Source organism: Crinia signifera, chromosome 5 (assembly GCF_055691185.1).
Source record: "Crinia signifera chromosome 5, ASM5569118v1, whole genome shotgun sequence".
NCBI lineage: Eukaryota > Metazoa > Chordata > Amphibia > Anura > Myobatrachidae > Crinia > Crinia signifera.
In genome coordinates this window covers 239,033,485-239,056,671 of record NC_139221.1, presented here as the reverse complement: position 1 = coordinate 239,056,671, position 23,187 = coordinate 239,033,485, and the positions used below count along the sequence as shown (strand labels likewise).

The following is a 23,187-nucleotide window of genomic DNA, read 5'->3' as shown; positions in this document are numbered from 1 at the left end:
ATATCGCGGGAAATATGGTCACTGAGCGACCATATTGCTCGCGATGGGAGTGTGCACCAGCGATATATCGCTGGGTGCGCGCTCACGTTTTTACCCTTGCAGTGATCGCTGCTCGCAGGAACATGCTCCTGCGACCAGCTGATTTCCACTGCCGCCCCCCCCCCCTGGCAGTTTCTTTTTCATCAGCGACCATCTCTGGTCGCTGATGAACAGGAGACACAGAGCAATATATTCACACATAAAAAAGAACAAAAACCGGCGCTGATTAACCAATTAGTGACTTGTGAGTAGGTTTCCTCTTTATTATCCACAAGTTCTACTGGAATCCCAGTGGGTTTCTCTATTGGACCACACTGACCTGAGTGTTGGTCCCTATGTACACATAGCATTTTCTTTATCCAAACTTCCTTATTCACCAATCCACATGTAACAATTGATCCCAAAACTAGCAATATATTGCTGAGCAATATATCTCCCCCGTGTGTATGGGGCTTAAAGCAACAAACTATATTGGGTAAGCTAGGGCTTCCAGATTTTATTGAATGACTTGGCTAAGTTTTGTATACTGTACACTTAAAGTATGCTTAAAGCCATTTAACATAAATGAGCCATATTCAGTCTGCTGCTAGCTGCCAGGTGATAGCTGAGGCAATGAATTAAATTTACTAAGATGGGAGTTCTATTTAACATGGGATGTTGCTATGGCCAATCAATCAGATACTATCTGTTATCTTCTAGAACAGGCATGTCCAAAGTCAGGCCCGGGGGCCAATTGCGGCCCATGCTGTCATTTCAAGCGGCCTCCAGCTGGAAGCGGGCAGAGCATCAGATGTGGGAAGCACAGCACAGGACACTAAAGGTGGGGCCCCGGTGAGCGCACCTTTACCTTGCTGTCTGCTGCAGTGAGTAGGTGCCGGCCGCCACAGTCAGATGTGTTTGGCGTCCTACCCCTGCTGCTGCAATCGTATATAACCCTACTCCACAATCACAGTGACAGCAGTGTTTGGGGAGGGGGGCAGTAAGGGGGAAGCTTGCTGCCGTAACATGCAGAGCGGAGGAGGGCAGCAGCGTGAGCCCAAGCATCTCCTGTCCTTGCAGTGCCTGCTTTGCCTCTCCTTCCTCTGGCTCACACAAGGGGCTGGGAAACATACAGAGAAGGGAGGGGGCAGAGTGGGGGACATACATTGAATGGAGGCAGTGATGGCCATTCAGAGAAGATGGAGCAGGGGCAGAGTGGGGTACATAGGCAATGGGGGTCATACAGTGAATGGGAGTCATACAGTGAAGGAGGGTCAGGCTTGGGGACATACAATGAATGGAGGCACTGATGGACATTAAGAGAAGGCAGGCTGGGGGACAGAGTGAATGGGCGCAGAGTGGGTAACACAGTGAATGGGGGATATACAATGAAGGAGGGGCAGGCTGGGGGACATACAGTGAATGGGGGCAGGCTGGGGGACATAGAGTGAATGGAGGCAGAGTGGGGGACCATTCTGATGTGATTAATGATTCAAAGAATGTCAGGCTGAAAAAATTTAAAAAAGACATTTATCACAATTTATTTACCATTTATAATTTGAAGTTGTGAGTGACAGGTGATAATTTTTGTTATTGTATCCATTATTGCTTAAGGTTGAGTGACATTTCTTCACCTTGTCCACGCGGCTACTTCAGATTGCACAATAGATCTGCTGTCCCCCTTTCTTTTTTGATCTAGATCCTATTATTTGGAGCCCAAAAGCATCCGACTTTTAATAAACTCATACGCTACTACATACGCTACTACATTGCCTGACTTTCTAAAATACTGTTGCAGACAAATCGGACATTTAACAATATCGAACCTAAATTGGTTCAATAATTCCTGGTCTACGGTCCCGAGGCCGCAGGGCCGCAAAATGAGTGTGGTGGCTGATTATCTATGAACTGCACATACGTATTGGCCACAATGTGCGTGTGCAATGCCCGGCTGTGATCAAGTCCTGCTACTTTTTCTGTTTGCTGACTGTACGCGCCGTGATAGACATGCAGTGGACATGTGGGGGTAGAATTTGGAGGTTTTCTTGGAAGAGACATGGAAAATGCAGGTGTGCCTAGGCCTGTTAGGGATAAGCTTGTGATGTCAGCAGCAGACCTGATGTGTCTGTTTTTCATTTCTGCCCTGAAAGTTGTGGCCAGTGTGAAAGTCATTCAATGGTCTTATGATGTTGGTCACAGAGTGGAATTATGATTGTCAGGAACCATTTCAGCGAGGCAATGGAGGACTGGTGGCAGAAACGCAGGTGTGTTGTACCCATTTTGGAGACATATCACATCTTGGGACTGTTACCATGGCTCTGGTGTTTTCCTTTCGGTGGCAATGCTGCAAGTGAAAAAGGTGGATGTTTGACTGATGTGCACCTGATTGTTGTGTCCTTGTACTAAAGTACTGAGAGTGGGGAGTGTTCAAATTTGCAGCTATAGATACATTTTTGTACATCTCTTCCTACAGTATGTTGATAATACAGTCCAGTCTCAAGAGGCCCAGGTGTAACTGGTACTACATTCTAGCTTAAATACTGAAATTTATTGGAGCTTTTCCATCATCAACACTCTATGTGATTAGTTTTGGCTGATGGAAATACACAGCCATAACTTGGGTTACCAGTTGTTAATTTTCAAAATCCCTACAAGGGGCATGGCCAAAACTGCATTAAGACTACCACCATTTTATTTTTCAGATTTCCACATATTCTCCTTTATATGCTGTTGATATACTGTAAGTGCCCCCTCATGCCCCTTATATGCTTAATTGCCCCCTTATGACCCTTTGATGCCTCAGTGCCATAGCACCAATACGCTAATACACCTTATCTCATACACCATATCACTATAATTTATTAAAACCAATGCAAATATACAGTGTGTTGCTGAAGGAGGATGACATTATCAACATATAGGATGATGGTATATCTTAGGTTACCTCTAGGTAATTGTAATAAAATTAAATTTCTATATAAAACTTGAATAGTGAGATCATACAAATGTGTATTTTTCCGTCGTTGTTTGCGGCATAGCGTTACTGCTACTGTGATTTTCTGCCTCCCTGATACTCATTTCAGTGTGTTTATATGCTGTACATGTCCTCTATTGTATACAACTTTCACTGTTTCCTGCTTTGCATATTCGTTTATGTACTCTGTAACTGGGTGCTACGGATCTCTTGAGGCCCATTATAAATAAAGGATAATAATAATAATAGCCCTAGACAATAAGTGGGGTACCCACTACAGGTAGCTACAGCTGCCTGTTATTAGCAGGTGGGCCAGCACAGGGTTCTAAGCGAGGGTAGAGGGAGGTTGTGCTTTCGCTAACAGTACATGAACAAGGTGAAATGGTGACAGTAGTGATAATCGATGGTCCTATATATTGACCATCAATGTCTTTGCTCTTGTTTATTCAGAAAAATGTTTTAGGACTTTCTATTTCAACTTGCCTCCCTTGCTATATTTTATGATTTTAGATTTCATTACATTGCATTTTTATGTCAATCAAGCCACCCATAGTAATTATATATCCTAACCCTCTCCCCATAACCCCAACCATCCCACCCCCACAGCCTGACCCTGTTGCTTAAAACCCCACCGCGCAGCCTAACCCTAACCCCTGTTGTAAATGCCTAACCTCCCCTCTTTGCAGCCTAATAGCCTAATCTTCCCCTCCCCATAACTTAACCCTAAGTCCCCCACTAATGCCTAAACCTACCCCCCCTCCCCCTTCGCTGTTGCTTCCTGCATACTCACCATTTGGGATGTCAGCATTCGGTGTTCAGATTGCAGCCAGTATACCAAATGCTGGCATACTGACTGCAGTTTGTATGGTTCATGCTGATGCCAACGTGCTGGGCATTTATGTCAACAGGGAGATCCTTTCTAACTTGCAGTATAAAGTTTGAAAGATAATAGCGGATGTTCTAAGAGGAGCCTGACCAATTGATCTAGGAGGGATTAGCCTGTGACACATTCAGATTAGGAAGCCTCACTTGAAGTTGTGACCATTAGCTCTGGTTCACCTGTCACCAGCTGCAAGAGATCTGTGCCTATCACAGCTCTCCAGCCAGTGACCCCCTCCCTAGTCCCTACAGGTCCACAAATCTTGGAAAAATGGTGCGAGTGGGCAGAGCTATGATCAGAAGTAGAAATCTGCACAGAGAATACACAAAAACATTTGGTCCATATTCTTTGTTTCAAAGATCTTGATAGATACCTATCTATACCCTCACCCCTCCCGTAACTATAACTCTTCAATCTTGCATCCAGCATACATAATATTATCAATTTCATTTTGACATTGCAGTACTGCACACAAATCTTTTTGTTCTTTACAGAACCCTACAATTTATCTTTGCTTTGTTCTGATTTGGATCAGCCCTCATTTAATTATTCCCAGTAGTATTTCTTTTCCACTATAAAATACCAAGAGGTTAAAGCATTTGGGGTCATAAACAAGATCTCTAGCAAGCTTGACTATTTGTTATATGTTTTTCCAGTGTATACTTTATTTTACTTACAATTTGAACAATGCTATAGTAGACCATGGCTCCGAAGCAGACCTGATCGAACAGGGAGACGCTGCCCCGCTATATCGAAATCCTGCCTAGCAAAGACTTCACAGCCGAGCGTATATATCACAATCCATTAGAAAGATGCTCGCCAACAAATGATTTTCCACTGGTAACCACTCATCGCAGACTAAAAATGGGCAGGGACTTACTCGGCGGCTGCGATAAAAGCCTGATTGAGGCTGGAGCTGACATCACAAACCCAGCCCTAAAACACTCGGGCACGCCTTCATTATCCTAAGCTCACCTGGCGGTTTTACTGTCATGCCTGCATTTTTCTTGGCACTCCCATGAAGACTGTCACCACCCCCAGATGCCGGATTCATGTCAATCACCTTGTGAATGGCCAGCGAAGCTAAAAATTAGCAGGATTTCTTCGCTAGAAGTCAAAGCGCGCACACATTGTGGCCCATACGCATGTGACTGATGCATATCGCAGTGTATCGATAATTGCCCACTATGCAAGTTCACACAGCAATGATCGGGTTTGAATTGAGCCCTATGAGACAGAAGGTGAATGAAGGAACTGCTCACTAGCGTCAACATGAATCTATGCATATGAAAACAATATTTCTCAACATTATATTATGGCATTTAAAATCTGATGGGAATGCTACAACAACACATCCTTATTTGTTTTATATACTATGTGCATATTTCATTTACTGAATTTAAAGGGTTTCTGTTATTCGGCACAGATGTTTCCCATGCTGCTTACCATATACAGAATGCGACACGCAGGTCAGCACCATGTAGCTATATTACATTTCAGATATGCTTCTAGTAACATGGGATTTACACTACATCAAAAAATAAAATGCAGTGTCAGTTTTCGTGATATTACAGCCCAGCATACTATAACCAATGAAACATTGCCACTAGGGGCCATTTTTAAGAAAGCATCGTACATTATGGCTATTTTTTTTAAGCAAACAGAACACTTTAATACAAACTCAATTACAGTAAAAAAAGAATATGTGCCAACATATTGATTTTTTGAGGAATAAACTGGAACAATTAGTACAATAGATGAATTCATATATGCAGTATTGAGAAGCTCCGTAAATCATGACCACAGGAAGGGCCATTCAGATATCTCATGGGCCCTGGTGCTAGGGGACATGTTACACTCCTTGGCTAAGGCTCCTTGGGAAAATCTCAGACCCTGGTAATCAATACCTGCCACCCTATCAGCGACTTCGTCCAATGGGAGTACTTGAGACCTGTACATAAGAAATCCTTCTCTGATTTTTAGGGCCCTCTGAGTATCTTACTAGTGGCCTTAATGATGCATATCCCATATTCATGACCTGCACTCAGTATAAGACTGGCCCACCCATGGAAAAGCCTGTGAGGGCCCCACTACCTGCCCCCTCCCCCTCCTCTAGGGCCCAGGGTCCCAACTCTACACTTGAAGTATAGATTTTACTTATGCTACCCTATACTGCACAGGACTATGGGGTATTCTCTATAGTACATTATTGTTATGCTGTAAATCTGGTACATTATCATGCTGTACTAACAAAATTTATCAAAGGGCCCATCTGTCACTGAGTATACCTAGTATAAACTAGTATACAGTAATACAAATATTTATTTTGTGTAATTAAATACCACAGAAATGGCATATCTCCTAATATTTGGAATCAGTGTGCAAACATGGTTGCAGCACTGGGATGACTGCATGCTACAGTAACTGTTATTTGTTCAAGGTGTTTGTCTATTTCCATCCATGATGTTAATAAGTCTATATAAATATTGTATCATGTACATAAATACAAGGGTTTTCAATAAATCTTAACAAGATCTCTCATTGGGACTAGATATATTAAGCCTTTACAAGAGAAAAATGCCAGGGTGATAAAGAGAGATAAACGCCCAGCCAATCACCTGCTAACTGCCATGTTACAGGCTGTGTTTGAAAAAAGTCAGTAAGGAGCTGATTGGTTGGACGTTTATCTCTCCTTATCACCCTTGCATTTATCTCTTGTTAAGGCTTAGTACATCTGCCCCATTGTGTAGATGTATTCAAGTTGTAAATATATGTATAATCAATATGTGTTAGTACAGATATTTACAAATAGGACCTTATTCTGGTCCATTTGCATCAGCCCCTTTGTTCACACAGGGCCAATGTCTTCTATGGATTGCATCAAATGTAGCCCATGGGACACACTACACTCCTTCTGCAGCACTGCCTGGCAGATCCAGAGGTAGAAAGTAACTCCTCTGGGGCTGCCTGTTGGAAAGCCACTGGTAGTGACAGTAAAGCCGGTCAATCACTGACTGCAATTGACTAACTGAGGTGGTGGATTTTAATAGGTGGGCTGCAGCCCAAATGTAAAATCCACCACTGTGCAGTTCTATAGTATATAATCACATTATAAATCCAGTTGTATTTTATATGAAACGAAGCAAAAAGAACTCAGCATGTCTAATTTTCTTCATCTTTTTATGCCTTTGATAAATAGGCCCCTTCCTATGAGTGTATCTGTTTTATGTGGATTCTATTAAAAAAGCAATGTTCCACTGTGTTTTGATATTTCAGAACAATGTATTCATTATAAAAGAGAGGTGGTCTGTTTCTCCTGGCAATCACACATAATAGATGCAGATGCCTTGTGCTTTTCATTCAGAATACATGTACATACTGGAAACGGCAGGGGTGTTATCTCCTACATAATATTTATCAACTTTTTGAGAACCCAATAGATCAAGTGATCTAAATATAGAAGTCAGTAAATTATTATTTTCTATATATCAGCAAAACAAGTGCCTTAAAGCTCAGTGGGAACTAATCCTGTTTGCAAAATGTATCTTGCATGCTTTTCAGTGTGCTGAAATGTAAGAAAGTCCATTCTGTGCTGGGGGGTTTCCATTTCAGTTGTATCCTGCATAAGACTGAAGAGGGGGGAATGGGCTGCAATAGATGCAAAGCTCAGTAAGGGCACGTGCATGCATCTATGGGCTGAACATTGTTGGACAGAAGCATAACTACCCCTGTTGCAAGTCATAACAAGTGTAGGCACTGATAAGAATGCCAAGTACCAAACCGAGTATCCAGATACTACACAGGTGTACTGTACAACTCTGCATACAGGCAAGGCCCTCTCTACAGTTTGGTAGCTAATTATGGTGCCACGCTATTAGGGCTATGGTGCCACTGAGTCTGCACATCACAAAATGAAGGATATCTATGAGGAAGACATCCTTGTTGTACCTAAAACAGGTGATGACTTTGGAACTTCTAAGACAACACTTTCACACTTTGCCTTGAGGGGCTGGAAAGTGGGTAATGGCAGTATACGGGAGGGGCGGCAGTAGGTTAAAGTTTTGCCAAGGGTTCGGTAAAACCTTATGGGCATCGGATGACTCACTGACAGCCAGGATTCTGACAGTCATTTCTCTGACAGCCGGAATCCCGGCTTGCATGGGCTATTTGCCCTCATGTCCATGACCCCCATAGAGGGACAATAGAATAGGTGGCTGTCTGTACACTTTGGCTCTATTTGTTAGAAAAATGGCAACAGGTACGATTTTCATCATCACTTATTGCAGCAATAAAATAACTCACATCACCTTGATTTACTAAAAATAAATATCTTCATGGAAGAGGACATTGTCAATTCTTCATGAAAAAATATATTTTTAAAAAATATCAGTGCTTTATTTAAATCATTAAGGATTGCTTCTTTAAAAATATTTTCTGTATTCACTCAGTATAACACAATGGGGATTGTTGTTAAATAGGGCTGGTGGTGGCAACAATAAGTATTACATTAGAGATTGTGACTCTTGAGCCGATGAGAGATTAATTTGGGGTACAAGATAGGTGTGTCCAGTTGTATGAAGTCATGGTGGCACTGCACATTTTATAGAAGTGTCTATTCTGCAAATGTTGGACAAAAGAGAGGTTGATGTTATCAGCAGAGAGAGAGGAAGTGAGGTGGAAAGAAAAAATTTAAGTTTTTTGGTCAAAAACATCAGAATTCGCACATTTTCCGAAAATCGCACATTTAATAGGGTGCAAATTGCGGTAACAATCTCACTTTTTTGCCACGAAATTTGCACATTTTGACCTGCCGATTTTTGGTCACACTTCAATTCACATCCAGATGTTTTCCCATTATAAAGTATACAACTCGCAAATGTAATAGGGTGCGGTTTTTGGTAAAGGTTCCCAAAAATCACAAAAAAATTGACCAGGTTCTGAGTTGCGACTTTGACAGAACCATTCACAGATCTTTGAGAACTGTGCATGGTTCTGTCTTAAAAAATTTGTAAAAGTAGAGTATAGAGCCAATCAGGGCTGAGTGCTTCTATAACACTATGACCCTTCCCTAAAGGCTTGCAATGAACTAACTCTTAAGTTCAGGTATAGAAAAACTTTGGGTTTAAGATCAATCTACCATGTGCTTATAAGCAGCTCTGGGTGCCGTACTGATTAGATGAAGAACCACTTCAGAAACATACAATACCAACAAGAAAAATCAGACAGCTCCCTGGGCTCTGGATGTAAATAAGCTCTCCTTTCTCTTTCCGGGATATTGACCCAAAAGAAAAAGAGGAGAAACACAATAGTGTAATATTGTAACGTTTAAATGTTCTTAAAGGTGTTGAACAAAATGTATAACTCGTACCAATCAAATATGTCTACTAAATTTAGCAGACACATGCGCTTAGTGGAGGGACACAATCCATCACCAATAGATCCTTCCTTACTTCTTCTTAAAAGTGTGGCCACTAAAAAAGGATAGGAAAACACAATATAGTGCAATACCTCTTTTTAATTTTTAAAAGACATAAAAAACAGAGTTTGAATCAGAGGACTTTAACCATGTGGTTTTGTGCACAAACCAAGTGCAGAAACGGGGCGGGATGTACTAAGGGGAAAATGCGGTAAAACCCCGCCATCCCATGCGATTTTATAGGGTGCGATGGCATGCCATTAGCTACACACTTGTATGACATACAATGAGGTTTTACTGCCCTCCCCCCCACTATCCACGCCACCCCAAAGCGTGGCGGGCTGCGGTGGAATGCGCCCTCCCGACCTTTTCATATCCACGTTGGCGTGGAGTTGATTTTATATAGTGTGGCAAGCACAGCGAGCCACCAAGCCACCAAGCCCGCTCGCCACAATATATAAATGCAACTCCACGCCGATGTGGATAGTGGGGGTATGAAAAGGTTGAGAGGACGCGTTCCACCGCCCCTCGCGGGGCTGCTGCACTCACCACGCTTCGGGGTGGTGTGGATAGTGGGGGGGGTGACTAAAACCTCATTGTATGTCATACAAGTGTATAGCTAATGGCATGGCATCGCAATCTATAAAATCACATGGGATTTTGCGGGAGGTGTGATGCGATCCTCTGGGGCCAACAGAGCAGTGAATAAATTACATTAAAAAATTGCATCGCATCGTACTAGGCGCCCTGCTAGCATAGGAAACAAGTACCATATATATATATATATATATACACCGAGTGTGTCAGCCCGGCACTCCCGTTTGATGGTGCAGCTGCCGCAGGTGCCTTCTGGATGGGGAAATGCAGGTCTCAGCTAGTGAACAATCAACAGCACTCCAACGGACTTTTGATAGCAATATTTAATGCACAATGGTGACCGACGTTTCGGGGTTAACACTCCCCGTTTTCAAGGTGTTTGTACACCTTGAAAACGGGGAGTGTTAACCCCGAAACGTCGGTCAACATTGTGCATTAAATTTTGCTATCACAAGTCCGTTGGAGTGCCGCTGATTGTTCACTAGCTGAGACCTATATATATATATATATATATATATAAATGTCCAAGGTCCGGCACTCCCAGTGACCAACGAATAACTTTGTCCAGTGCCCTCACAGGTAAGCGAAATAGGGAGGGGGGGGAGAATGTATGACTTGAAAAAAGTTGGCTAATACAACTGAAGCGTTTTCTGAATATATTTGACTTTATTGATCCGGAGTGCCGCACCTCCCCCCCCCCCCTATATATATATATATATATATATATTACTTGTTTCCTAGAAGGGCGCCTAGTACGCTCTAAGCGTACAGGGCTATTCTCTGTAGTAAAATCACATCGCTTGATTTTGTCCCCCATTGGCGTGCCCAAAAAAGTGCAAGAAAAATTTAGGCTTATTCAGCACCTTTCTTGTCCGAGAGGCTTCCGTCAATGATGCTATTGCGGAACAATTATGTTGTGTTAATTATTTATTATTTGAAGATGCTCTGATGCTTGTGCGGAGCCACGGTCATGGCGACCTTATGTGCAAGTTAGATGTAGAATCTGCTTTTAGGCTTCTTCCCTTGCATCCGTCGGCTTTCAAGTTTATGGGGTTCAAGCTTAATGACTGTTTTTATGTGGATAAAGGTTTACCCATGGGTTGTTCCATTTTGTGTGCATATTTTGAACGTTTCAGTACCTTCCTGCAATGGTGTTTACAGGACGTGACTGGGGCGACAGGTATCACTCATTATCTTGATTACTTTCTTTTTGTGGGTCCTTCAGATTCTGAGTCTTTTCAAGGATTTCGGGGTCCCAGTGGCCGAGGACAAGACTGAAGGCCCTACTAGACGACTTGTGTATCTCAGAATTGAGATAGACTCTGAGGCTGGTTTGTGTAGGCTCCCAATTGATAAAGTGCATCATCTACATGACAAAATACTTTATGCTTTAGCGGCAGCAAAACTTACATTTAGGCAGGCCCAATCTCTATTGGGCCTGTTTAATTTTGCGTACTGCGTTATACCCATGGGTAAAATCTTCTGCAGAAAACTAGAATGAGCTACTGTAGGGATTCGCAGGCCACATCATTTCCTGTGTTTGTCTTCAGAAATGAAACATGATTTGAATATTTTGGAATGTTTTATGACCAATTTTAATGGAGTGTGCATTTGGCAGGCACGTGCAGTTGCAAATTCCATACTCAAATTGTTTACAGACACGGCGGGTTCCTCTGGGTTTGGTGATTTCTTTGCGGGTCGTTGGTATGCGGAGAAGTGGCCGGATCATTGGATTCAAGACGACTTAGTTAAAAACATGCTATTGTTGGAAATTTTTCCAATAATGGTTGCCTTAGAACTTTGGTCCGGTAGCTTACGGATCAAAGAGGTTGTCTTTTGGTGTGACAACTTGGGGGTGGTTTATGGTATAAATCACCAAAAGTCCACATCATTACCCGTTTTGCGTATTCTAGCATATATGGTAATGCTTTGCTCGGCAAACAAGCAAGTACCTGGCGTTCATAACCAGTTGCCGAAGCCCTGTCTCATTTTGAGTGGGATCGATTTAGGCGGCTTGCGCCTTTCGCCTGCATGACAAGTGAGCCATGTCCATCTTTTTTGTGGCAGGTGCCAGAAGAGGGAAGGAAGACTTAGCTTTTCATTCTCTATCACCTGCAACCTTTCAGGCTTATCTGGGCGCTTGGGAGTGATGGAACAAGTTTGTTCTTGAGCAGGGCGCAGGAGGTAAGAATTTGAAAAAGCTTATTCTTGCTTTCGTTTGGCAACTGCACTCTGAAAGTAAGTCTCGAAGCTAGGTCGGGCGCATGTTGGCAGGCATTTCGTTCTTTTTGTGTCTTGGAGGTAAGAGAGATTTCACTAAGTCTTTCTTTCCAGGATGTTTAAGGGATGGGCCCGAACATATCCAGCTACGCCTGATAGGAGACAGCCAATTGATGGTAATCGATTGTGCCAGATCTCTAGGTCTTTAAAGGTGCCCATACACTAGTAAGATTTATCTTCAGATCTGGCTGGTTGGAACAAAAACATGGTTATGGATGAGAGACAGTTTGTCAGTTTTCCAGCATTTCCAAGCAAATGGTCAACTGTCATTTGCTCTCATCCATAACCATGTTTTTGTTCCAACCAGCCAGATCTGAAGATAAATCTGTGTGTGTATGGCCACCTTTAGGGTGATTTGCTCTTCTGACCACGAGGTTCGGCTATTCAGACTTGCCTTTGCTATGGCTTTTCATGGTGCATTTAGAGTGGGCGAACTGGTGTCCGCAACCAGGTCAGCGGATTCGCCTATGCTTTTGTGTCATGTCGACGTACACCCCGACGGTTTGTCGTGCAAGATTCAGTGCTCCAAGACGGATGTAGTTGGCAGGGGACAGTGGGTCCGGTTGGGTCGAGGCAGTGATCGCCGGACTTGCCCGGTCATGGCTGGTTGATACACATCGATGGGTCACTAAATATCAATTTGCGTCGGCGGGTTGGTCTCAAGTCGACATCTGGGCACTGGGAAGATGGAGGTCTGGTGTGTTTCGACATTACATCAGGCCCTCATCCACCGGTGCACCCCTTTGAGGATTAGCCGCTCGCTCAAATGCGCTTTAGGGTTTGGAGAGCCTTGAGGAATTTTTTGGGTTACCACCAGTTTTAACTTTGGCTGTTTCCAGCTGTTGGAAGCTTTGTGTTTTTTGCCTCAAGTCAAATTGGGCGACCCACATCCCCCCCCCCTTAATTACAACGTTTTAGTGCATAGATTTTATTGTAATTATGCGGGATTTATATGAGTTTAAATAGGTCACATACAACATACCCCCAATTAGTCAATTGAATCTAATATAGTATTTTAAAATCATCATTATGGGTATCTCCCTGGGATAATGTTCTCCCCTATAATATGTTATAGGTTGATATTTTTATTAATGGTCTTTCATTATTTTGAATTACAGGTCGCCGTCTTGATACCAATATTATTTGGCTGGTGGGCCATTCTTATATTTATTGGTTATCTTTGTCATCGATCACTGCGGATGTCGAGCGCTTCCCTGAGGTGCAAGTCATCCGATGGTTAGGGCGGAGGGGGATGAGATGGTCTGCTTTGCGTGACTTATTGTATGAGTCGGCTAGGCAATTTGGTTACCCCCTTTTTGTAGTAATTTATTTGGGGGGCAACGACTTAACCCATGACTCAGGTTTGAATATTGATTTGAAATTAAGAATCTGTTGGTGGACTTGATAAGGGAATGGAGTTTTTGCACCTTCTTTTGGTCAAGCATAGTCCTAGGAGAGTTTGGAGGGACACTGATAGTCCAGGGGCCATCGATCTGGTCAGGAGGAGGATAAACTCTGTGGTCGGTAGGGCTGTAGTTCAGGAAGGTGGCATGGTCATCACACATAAGGCCATTTCCTTTCAGAATGAAACATTATATTGGTGAGACGGGCACAGTGAGGAGCTTTGCCTTAGTGTTGTTAATGCAAGGTCAGGGGCAAAGGCAGATGGCCTCTTTGGAGTCCGTGTAATTTCTGTTGCCAAGGACGCTGGCAGTTGGCCGTTGCGGGGCAAAAGGGCAATAGGCCCTTAGATTTGAATCTTTATTATTTTTATCACTTATTTTTATTAGCAAATGTAAATTTATTTGATTCATGCAACCATTCTTTACCCGCCACCTTAGCTAGAGCAGGGAAGTAAATTTTTAGTCCGTTTAAATAGGCCGCCCTGCTCAAATAAGCTGTCCCCTTTAATCCCAACTCAGTTGTCCGTGTCGTTCTTTTTAGATAAGTGGTGTGAGTGTGGATGAATGCATATGCCTGTGTGGAGTTTAATGTTTTGCTTTATATTGTACTGCTGCTAATACATAACAGCATATTTGGAGAAAAAAAACCTGTGCATATTTACAACTTCCAATATCACATGTTAATATCAATTCCTCTTTGTTCAAGTTTATATTTGGCTCTCCAAAATGATGGGTTGCACACACAGCCTTTAGGGGAATCAATTAAATTCCAGCTGGCACATTACAGAGCTATGCTGGTCAATTTATTAGGAAAAAAAGTTAGAACACACCTGGCACTCTTTTATTTATGATGCCATTGATGCCACTGCCAGTTGGATGTGTGCCATGGTTTTCCAGTTGATTACCGTTGATCTATTTTGTAGAGGCACTCAAGAAAGAAGCAGGCTTTATCATGTATTATGATTATCATGTATGTATATACTATACGGATGATGATGATAACCTCCTTATTTGGGTTATATCTGCCTTTACTGTATTTGGTATGATGCGTTCTTACTTTAGCATTCCTGTTTTTTGAGCCTTTGCTTTATTGGCTTTGTGTCATGCATTGTAATTATTTTACCATGGATTAATTTAAATATGTATACTGTCCCTACTGTATGCAGTATATATGTTATATACAGTAGATGGAATTAAGTAAGCAATGGAACCATGCTATAGGAATAAGGTAAAAGTGGTGTATTTATATAACTGTATTTATATGTATGGTTTAGCCAGATACTGACATGAAAATGACAGTGGGGTATGACTGCAGTATAACAAAATATGTTATATTTGGGAAACGGAATACTGTTACAAGAAAGTTCATTATTAATAAGAAAAATGCATTATGCACAAAATAAATCTGATTGCCACTTTCAGCAATAGAATAAATAGAATAATTTCACATTTTCTTACTTTTCGTTCACTTACCCCACTCATTGCTTAAAATTGTGTCAATTGGGTGTTAAAATAATTAAAGTTAAAAAGCCTAATAAAAAAAACCTATTACCACTATAATTTATCACACCACATGCCAGACAAGCAATAGTTCCGTACTGTAAAGGTACAGTAGATTATATAACGTGTGCAGTGCTGTATATTCTATTTGACATTTCCAAATTATTAAACGGATGTTGTTAAATTCCCTTTTGAGCTTTCACTATTAATTATGTTTTCTCATGCTGACTTACTGTATATGTAACACGGATTCTTATGAAATATTTCTGCACAGGGGAGATTAAAATCAATCATCTGTTTGTTTGTTTTTTAATACGGTGTACAAGCATGAAAATCCAAAAATGCAAAGTCAGCTTCAGCCCACCAATAGTGAACGTCCCTGTCGCAGTTTGTGAGTGATCGTCTTGATACAGGAATCATGTTTAGGTCTACGTTTACATGTTCATGTTTTCCTATGTCAGTGTAGGATAAATATGTATGTGTATAGCTAAATAATTGCAAATACTGGGACAGCTAAGACACAATAGTGCTTCATCAGTAGGGGAATGGTGCTTCATCATTGGCATTTTGTGATAGGGGTTAATTAACATATCTGAAGGGATGCCTGGCTCTTTTGAAGCATTGGTCTGCCTATTATGCCCCTTCCATTTCCTAATACCCATTTTATTACCCTTTCATTCGCTTCAAAGTGCAGTTATGGTAAAAGTACCAATAGCAGAATGCCCTTCTTGTTCCCTTAAGTCATGCTATCAGACAAACAAGTCTTGAATGAGAAGCATTTTAGTAGACATATTGTAATTTGAATTTATTAATTAAAAAAAAATTACTTCTCTGTTCAAATCTTGTTTCCCACGTCTTCCTGCTGCCTGGCAATCTGATCAAGACACCATAACATTATATCATTTCATTTATATGATATATAATACCTATAATATACTGTTATTGTTGGGAGGTATTCTAAACCTTGTTCAAATAAGGAGCCATTCTTTCATTGTAGAAATATTTAGGGTACACTTGCCTGGTATACCACCGTGGAGAATCACACTTACGGGTATATTTAAGTGCGACGTGCCGGTACTTTCTTTTCGATCCCGATTTGTGGCTTGTGCCTTTGTTTGTAATGTGTGTTTTAGGGCAGGAGTTAAATGTAAGCACATGTAAATATTGATCACTGTGCATTTAGCTGTGAAACTAATGTGTCTAATGTCTTTGGAGAAGAAACATAAGGAAGAACATAACTGTCATTGCTGGAACTTAATTAACAAGCACAAACATTTGGAAGCTTAGAAAATTCATATGGCTTCAACATGACCAAACACATTATATTTGCAGCAATTATGTAAGCAAAGCAATATCCAGCAAACTACAATTCAACTGCTCTTTGTCTCATGAATTTCCTGGATGCTTAGTTTACCATATATCATAATTAGTTGTATACACACATAGTAAATATGGGATGCGGTCACAATACCAGCTGCAGGATTCCCACAGTCAGAATCCTAACATATACTAAGTGCTATCCTTGGGATTATGTACTAGAACAGTGGTGTCAAACTCATGGCCCTCCAGCTGTTGCGGAAATACAGGTCTCAGCATGCCCTGCCACAGATTTAGCAATCCATTATATAAAATCTGTGGCAGGGCATACTGGGACGTGTACAGCTGGAGGGCCATGAGTTTGACACCACTATACTAGAAGGATAGATAGGTTTAGACTGTGGGGGATATTTAGGTTTAGGCCAGTGGTGTCAAACTCACAGGCCAACAGCTGTTGGGCTAACTACACATCCCAGCATGCCCTGCCACAGATTTTATATAATGGATTGCTAAAACTGTGGCAAGGCATGCTGTAGTTCCACAATAGCTGGAGGGACATGAGTTTTGACACCACTGGTTTAGGATATGGGGGTGTAGGGCAGGGTAAGGGGTAGAATTAAGAATAGGGTAAAAATAGTTACTGCAATCCTTCGAGAATACTTGCCATCAAGATCCCACTGTCTGTATTCTGACTTTTGGCATCTCGTTTACCAGAATATCATACCCATCCTGTATATATGTAGTTAATGTATATTAGTTAAAAGTAGCATTCTGAATAATCTCATTGTCATTTGGGTACTTGTTTCCTAGCACGGCCACAATCGCGGGCATCGTGTACCTTAAAGTTAAGGTGCACGATGCCCGCAATGGACCCGATTTCCTTTGAAATCAGGTCCATTTTGCCGGCAAAGGCAAAATCGGGGGCCTTGCGTTGGTCGCGTGCATTAACATGGCCCCCCGACACGACCGACGCGATGCCCGCGATTTTGCCATAGGCTTCAATGTTAAAATATTTTTAACATTGAAATCGGGAGCATCGCGTCGGTCTTGTGCCATTATAATGGCACAAGATGAGATGGACTTGATTAAGTCCATTTTACATAGGAAACAATGTGAAATGGGCCAATATGACCCATTTCACATTGTATATGGCTCCGTCATGGGTTACGCAACCCCATTGTGAGCGTCACTACACGATTGACGCCAACCCGAAGCGTGGCGAGCGCAGCGAGCCCGCGAGGGGCGGCGGTGCGCGTCCTCCGACCTTTTCATACCCCTACTATCCACGTCGGCGTGGAGTTGAGAACATAAAATGTGACGAGCGCAGCGAGCCACCGAGCCCGAAGCGTGGCGAGCGGACGCGTATACCTGTGAAGTTATACGCGTCCCCTCTATGAAAAGGTCGGAGGACGCGCACCGCCGCCCCTCGCGGGCTTGCTGCGCTCGCGACGCTTCGGGTTGGCGTCAATCGTGGGGTGGCGTTGAGGGGGTAAAATTGGGGGTCTGGGGAATACTTTACATTGAATCAAATGTAAAATAGGGTTCCAGGGACCCTATTCACATTTGATTCAATGTAAAAATCGGGTCGATCGCGTCGGTCGCATCGCATGCGATTTGGTCGCATGCGATGCGACCAACGCGATTTTTCCGACACGATCACCCCGATGCAAATCGGTGTGGCCGTGCTAGGAAACAAGTACCGTCATTTGTTTTAGTTTTATCTTCATACTAAAATTGGTTACTCAAAATATTGAAAAAGGAACCATCTACCTCTTACATGCTTTCTGCCTTTCGAGTCACGCCATGCTGTTGTGTGATTAGGTAACACTTAGGGCCATATTCAATCCCGGCCAAAAGATTTGCATTTTCACTTTTCAATCATGGGCATTTTCACCCGTTTTTGTTTAAATTTTTGCCCATGACATTTTACTTTTATTTTTTGGGTGAATTGGCATGGGCAAAAACGGCTGCAAAAAATGGGTGAAAAAAGCAGGGAATTTCCCAAAACCATGTGAAATTGAGGAAATGTCTCCAATACACATGGCAAAAAATCTGCACTGAGTTTGAATAGGCGAATCAAATTTGCCCCAAGAAAACAGGCGAAACCTGCTTTTTCTCGCCTGGGGTAAATTTTGTATATTTGGGTGCTACTTTTTCTATTAACATGCATCTTATTGGCATCACTATCAATTAATAGGACACACAAGCAGCTTCTGCTAAATAAAATGATATTCAGCATGTCTATACTCTGTGTGTGATTAATGCTATGCTATAGTGTTTTCCAGAAAATCACTGTGATGTAGCATTTTGTAAGCAGATACATCCGCAGTCGGACGTAGGATATACAGAAGGCATATCATATTGAGGTGTCATCTATGGAGCTAACCACGGCATAATTTACACTTGTTCACAGGTAGTTCTTTATTTGATGACTTTTGTCATCAAATTTCATTTTTAGTTCTGGTTTTGAAGAATATCTCTAGGAAATCTTGATTTCAATTTGTTTTTTACTTATACTGTATATGTGGTCTTTTGCTTAAATGTTGTGCATAAAGTTTAAGTATCCGAACAGGTCATTCTGTGGATTTTCGTCTGGAAGGATCCATGTGGGATCATTGCTTACCCAGCTAAACTGATTAACAATATATATATATATATATATATATATATATATATATATATATATATATATATATATATATATATATACAGAGAGAAAGAGAGTGAGAGAGAGAAAATGTGAATTTGACATTCTTACTGTATACTTGACCCCCTTATGTGCCAATCTCCCCCAATTTGCAAACTTTCAATAAAGGGCTTATTTCTAAAAAAAATTCTTTTAATTGAGAAACCCTGGCATAAACGATGAGAGGAATTGTTGAATGTATTTCCGTAAAGTTACTTTTATCCCAACCTATTAAGTTCTAGTAATGCTTGTGCTGAACATGTGGCCCACTTTGGCATGCATTGGCATTATTGTGAACAGTGAATTTGGCATACAAGAGACATTTTCACTTTAACTTAAGGTCAATACACACTGGGCGACTATGCCTAACCTGTATGGACAGCGATGATGACCATCATTGCTGCAGGGAAAGCAGCTCAGTGCATACACACTGAGCGGCTTTCCCCCTGCCCAGCGTCGACGCAGGGGGGGGAGATGGGTTGCATAGCGGAGCGCTATGCAAAGCCGTCCTGAAAGCTGCTCTTCTGCTGCTATAACCAGCAGATGAACGGCTTTCCCGGTGACGATGCAGGAGCGCGCAGCAGTGCTCATCGCCGGGCCATACACACTGGTTGGCTTTGAGCTGAAAGACGCTCAAACCTCCTGTTTTGAGTGACTTTCAGCTTAAAGTCGCCCAGTGTGTATGGGCCTTTAGTTCAGTTTGAAAACAGTGCTGAAAAATTGTGAAAATGTTTTAAGAATGTAAAAAGTGAATGGACAACCCCTCTAATCTGTGCAGGGTACACTGTACAGTCTGATTTTTAACTTCTTTTACATGTATACTCTATATACAGCTTGAAATTATTTAGCAACAAATAATCAATTGTCATGCAAATGTTTATGTGAACTTTCTTTGTATAATGAATACAGGTCAATCAAACTAACACGCCTATTGTTTTTATTGCAGATGTTTCCCGTGAACTGATGAGCACCACGATCATCCATTCAGAAATATTTTAAAAATGAAGCTGCGGATTTGCTTTGGGGCATCCTTTATTACTTCTTTTGGGTAAATGAGAAGTAGCTATGTTATTATGCTGACATCTAAGCATGAATTTGGTAGACCTGTGGCTAGCACGCTCTCTCTCCATGTGTCTACTCCTACAAAGCTTTGTTCTAATGATACTGTGCTTTCATTCTGCCAGTATGTGTCCCAAAGGCTGCCTTTGCTCTCATTCCGGAGGCTTAAATGTCAGCTGCAGTAATGCGAATCTCAAGGAAATACCTAGAGACATTCCTCCTGAAACGGTTTTACTCTACCTAGACTCCAATCAGATAACCTCCATCCCTAATGAGATTTTTAAAGATCTCCATCAACTGAAAGTTCTAAACTTATCCAAAAATGCCATTGGATTTATAGATGAATACTCTTTTAAAGGTGTAGCAGAGAACCTGCAGACTCTAGATCTGTCAGATAACCAAATTGTAAGCGTCCATAAAAATGCTTTCAATAACTTGAAGGCAAGGGCCCGGATTGCTAACAACCCTTGGCATTGTGACTGCACATTACAGCAGGTTCTGAGAAGCATGGCATCTAACCACGAGACTGCAAGCAATGTCATCTGCAAAACAGCTGTACTGGATGAACATGCGGGGCGGGCATTCCTGACTAATGCTAATGATGCTGATCTTTGCAATCTTCCCAAAAGGACAACAGATTATGCCATGTTGGTCACTATGTTTGGCTGGTTCACCATGGTGATATCTTATGTGGTATACTATGTACGGCAAAACCAAGAAGATGCGAGACGTCATCTGGAATACTTGAAATCCCTGCCAAGCAGGCCAAAAAAACCTGATGAAGCTGAAGACATTAGCACTGTGGTATAGTATTTAAGGCAGGCTTAAGTATTTTGTGGTTCTGCCAGAGGATTACAGAACATAATAGGAGTTTTGGTTCAACAACAAGCTGGAAAGCCACATGCTGCCTACTCCTGATCTAAGGTATCAAAGACGGAGCTAAAATTTTGGTAATAGATCAGATTTCATTAGAACAAACCCAGTTTAGTTCTAATGTTTGTTGTAAACCTTTTTGCCTTTTTAAAAAAAAATATACAGTAGCTACATTTTTGCCACTGTAGAGTAACAATATAACATAACTTTTCTTTGAATGGTACGCAGTTGTCTCTTTGATGGTATTCCAATCAACCTATTTAGTATATAATCATAACTTAGAATGCATTTCACTATTTAATAACAAAATATTTATTTTTTTAATTTCTAAGAAAATAAATGCTTAACTTTGAACTGTGTAATACATAGTAATCTTAATCTGTTGTTCTTTAGAACATGACAAACAACTGGGTTAACTGATTTATTTTTATAGGTTAGTAAACCATTATGCAAATATGGTATTGGTTTAGTACAAAACACAATGGGCTGGAGCGGTAAGTCAGAAATTATTATTCAATATGATATGAAAACAGTTTTATTTGTTTTTCTTCCCTGTGCAACGACATACGTATAAAAGGGGCAATGTACTATTTGGCTTTATTTAATTCATAATTCTAAATGGTTTGCTGTCTTTGGATACAGGCATTACAGATATACCAAAAAGCCAACAATTTACAATGTGCTAATTAATCTTATTAAGCACCAGAGATGATATAATCCACAAAATTTACTAATGCTGGAATGACTTTAAACCTGCACATTATAACATTGCCTCTGATGTGCTTCTAGCTTAAAGTCACCAGTGTTGTAAGCCACAGAACACCTTACTACTGCTACTGTATCGAAAGGCGGAAGGCCTACTAAAATACTACCATATGTCTTCCCCAACAGGAAATATACCATAACGGGGAACAATTTCTAGGGAGCCCTTCACATGCTATGTGTAATAAAAAGAATTATAGTAATGCAAGTTTCATGCCTTTTTATCAATAAAAATCTAAACACATTTGGCACTGTGTGGTGCTTTTTTTTATAATGGATTTTATGTGTTTACTTTGATTGTTTCACTAATTGCATTTGTACAGCATGTTTTGTTTGTGTCACTTTATTACAGCTAGAAACCTAAACATATAGCCACACACAGATTGGGGGTGATTCAGAGTTGCTTGCTAAGCAGCGTACTTTCGCTGCTTAGCGAGCGGCTAAACGCCTGCCGCCCTGCTGAACTCCCGCCCCTGGCCGCCAGCGCCGCCCGCATCCCCTCGGTAACATGCAAGGGGATGTGTTCGAGAACACAACCCCTCGCATGTGGCCAAAGGTAAGATAAATCATTCCATGGTCGCTGATCATCGAATTATTTCTTTGCCCTTTGGAAATAAAAGTCAGTGAAAACTGACTTTTATTTCCGCTACCATCCACCAAAGACGGGTCAGTCACTGAAGTCATGTGATGTCAGCCGCCTGCCCGGAGCAGGGAACGCCCAGCGTTTTCATAGGAACGGCCATAAAATGCTGAGCACTCCCCTTTAGCACACCCTACCAGTGTCAAAGCCTCGGTGAGTGTGATACTTTCCCGAAGGCGTTTGCACAGGAAGTCTGCACATGCGCAAATGCCTGCGCAGACTGCCCCAACATCTGAACAGGGCCGGATTCGAACCCTTCCAAGGCATGCTAAATAACCCCCATTGAACAAATAAAAGACAGTTGTGATGCCTTTAGTGATCTGCACTGATATAACAAACATAATACAGCTGTAATAACATTCATGGTTTCATGATAATCTTCTTCACCCACAGTTAACTATAGGCACACAAGGCTTGTTCCATCCTCCAGCCAATTCTTTTAAAATTGGCCACATAAGCTCATATATACTGAATATTTGAATTCCAGAAATGTATTTATTGTTACAGAAGAAGGAGGACTGTGTGCTCTGATGTTAAACCTTTGCTGTATCGATATGCACAGAGTATGTGGAATAGATAGCGCAATAAATTTAAGGAAGTGCAGCCCACTACAACAGAAAAAGGAGGTACACCACCTCCTAGAGATACTAGAAATGGACAAATTTAGTTGTAGCCTGGCGCAACTTCCTCAAAAAGATATTAAAACCACCATAAACATTTGACAGGGGTTTATTAGGTTAAAAATAAGCACACAAATATATTGGATACAGAATACAAACGAA

General features: G+C 41.5%; 1 protein-coding gene across 4 annotated transcripts in view; it reads left to right on the top strand.

The window, feature by feature from the left end:
• The window catches only part of LRRC3B (leucine rich repeat containing 3B), a 182,147-nt gene extending 160,138 nt beyond the window's left edge, over positions 1-22,009 (top strand). For 3 of the 4 annotated variants that reach the window (XM_083188714.1, XM_083188711.1, XM_083188712.1), the window contains one exon: positions 20,018-22,009. In XM_083188714.1, coding sequence (XP_083044840.1) covers positions 20,161-20,940 — 780 coding nt within the window. In that variant the 5' untranslated portion in view covers positions 20,018-20,160 and the 3' untranslated portion in view covers positions 20,941-22,009. Of the gene's footprint in view, positions 1-18,663; positions 18,799-20,017 lie in introns of those variants that run through there. The other variant, XM_083188713.1, reaches the window with a different exon arrangement.
• Positions 22,010-23,187: the final 1,178 nt, after the last annotated feature.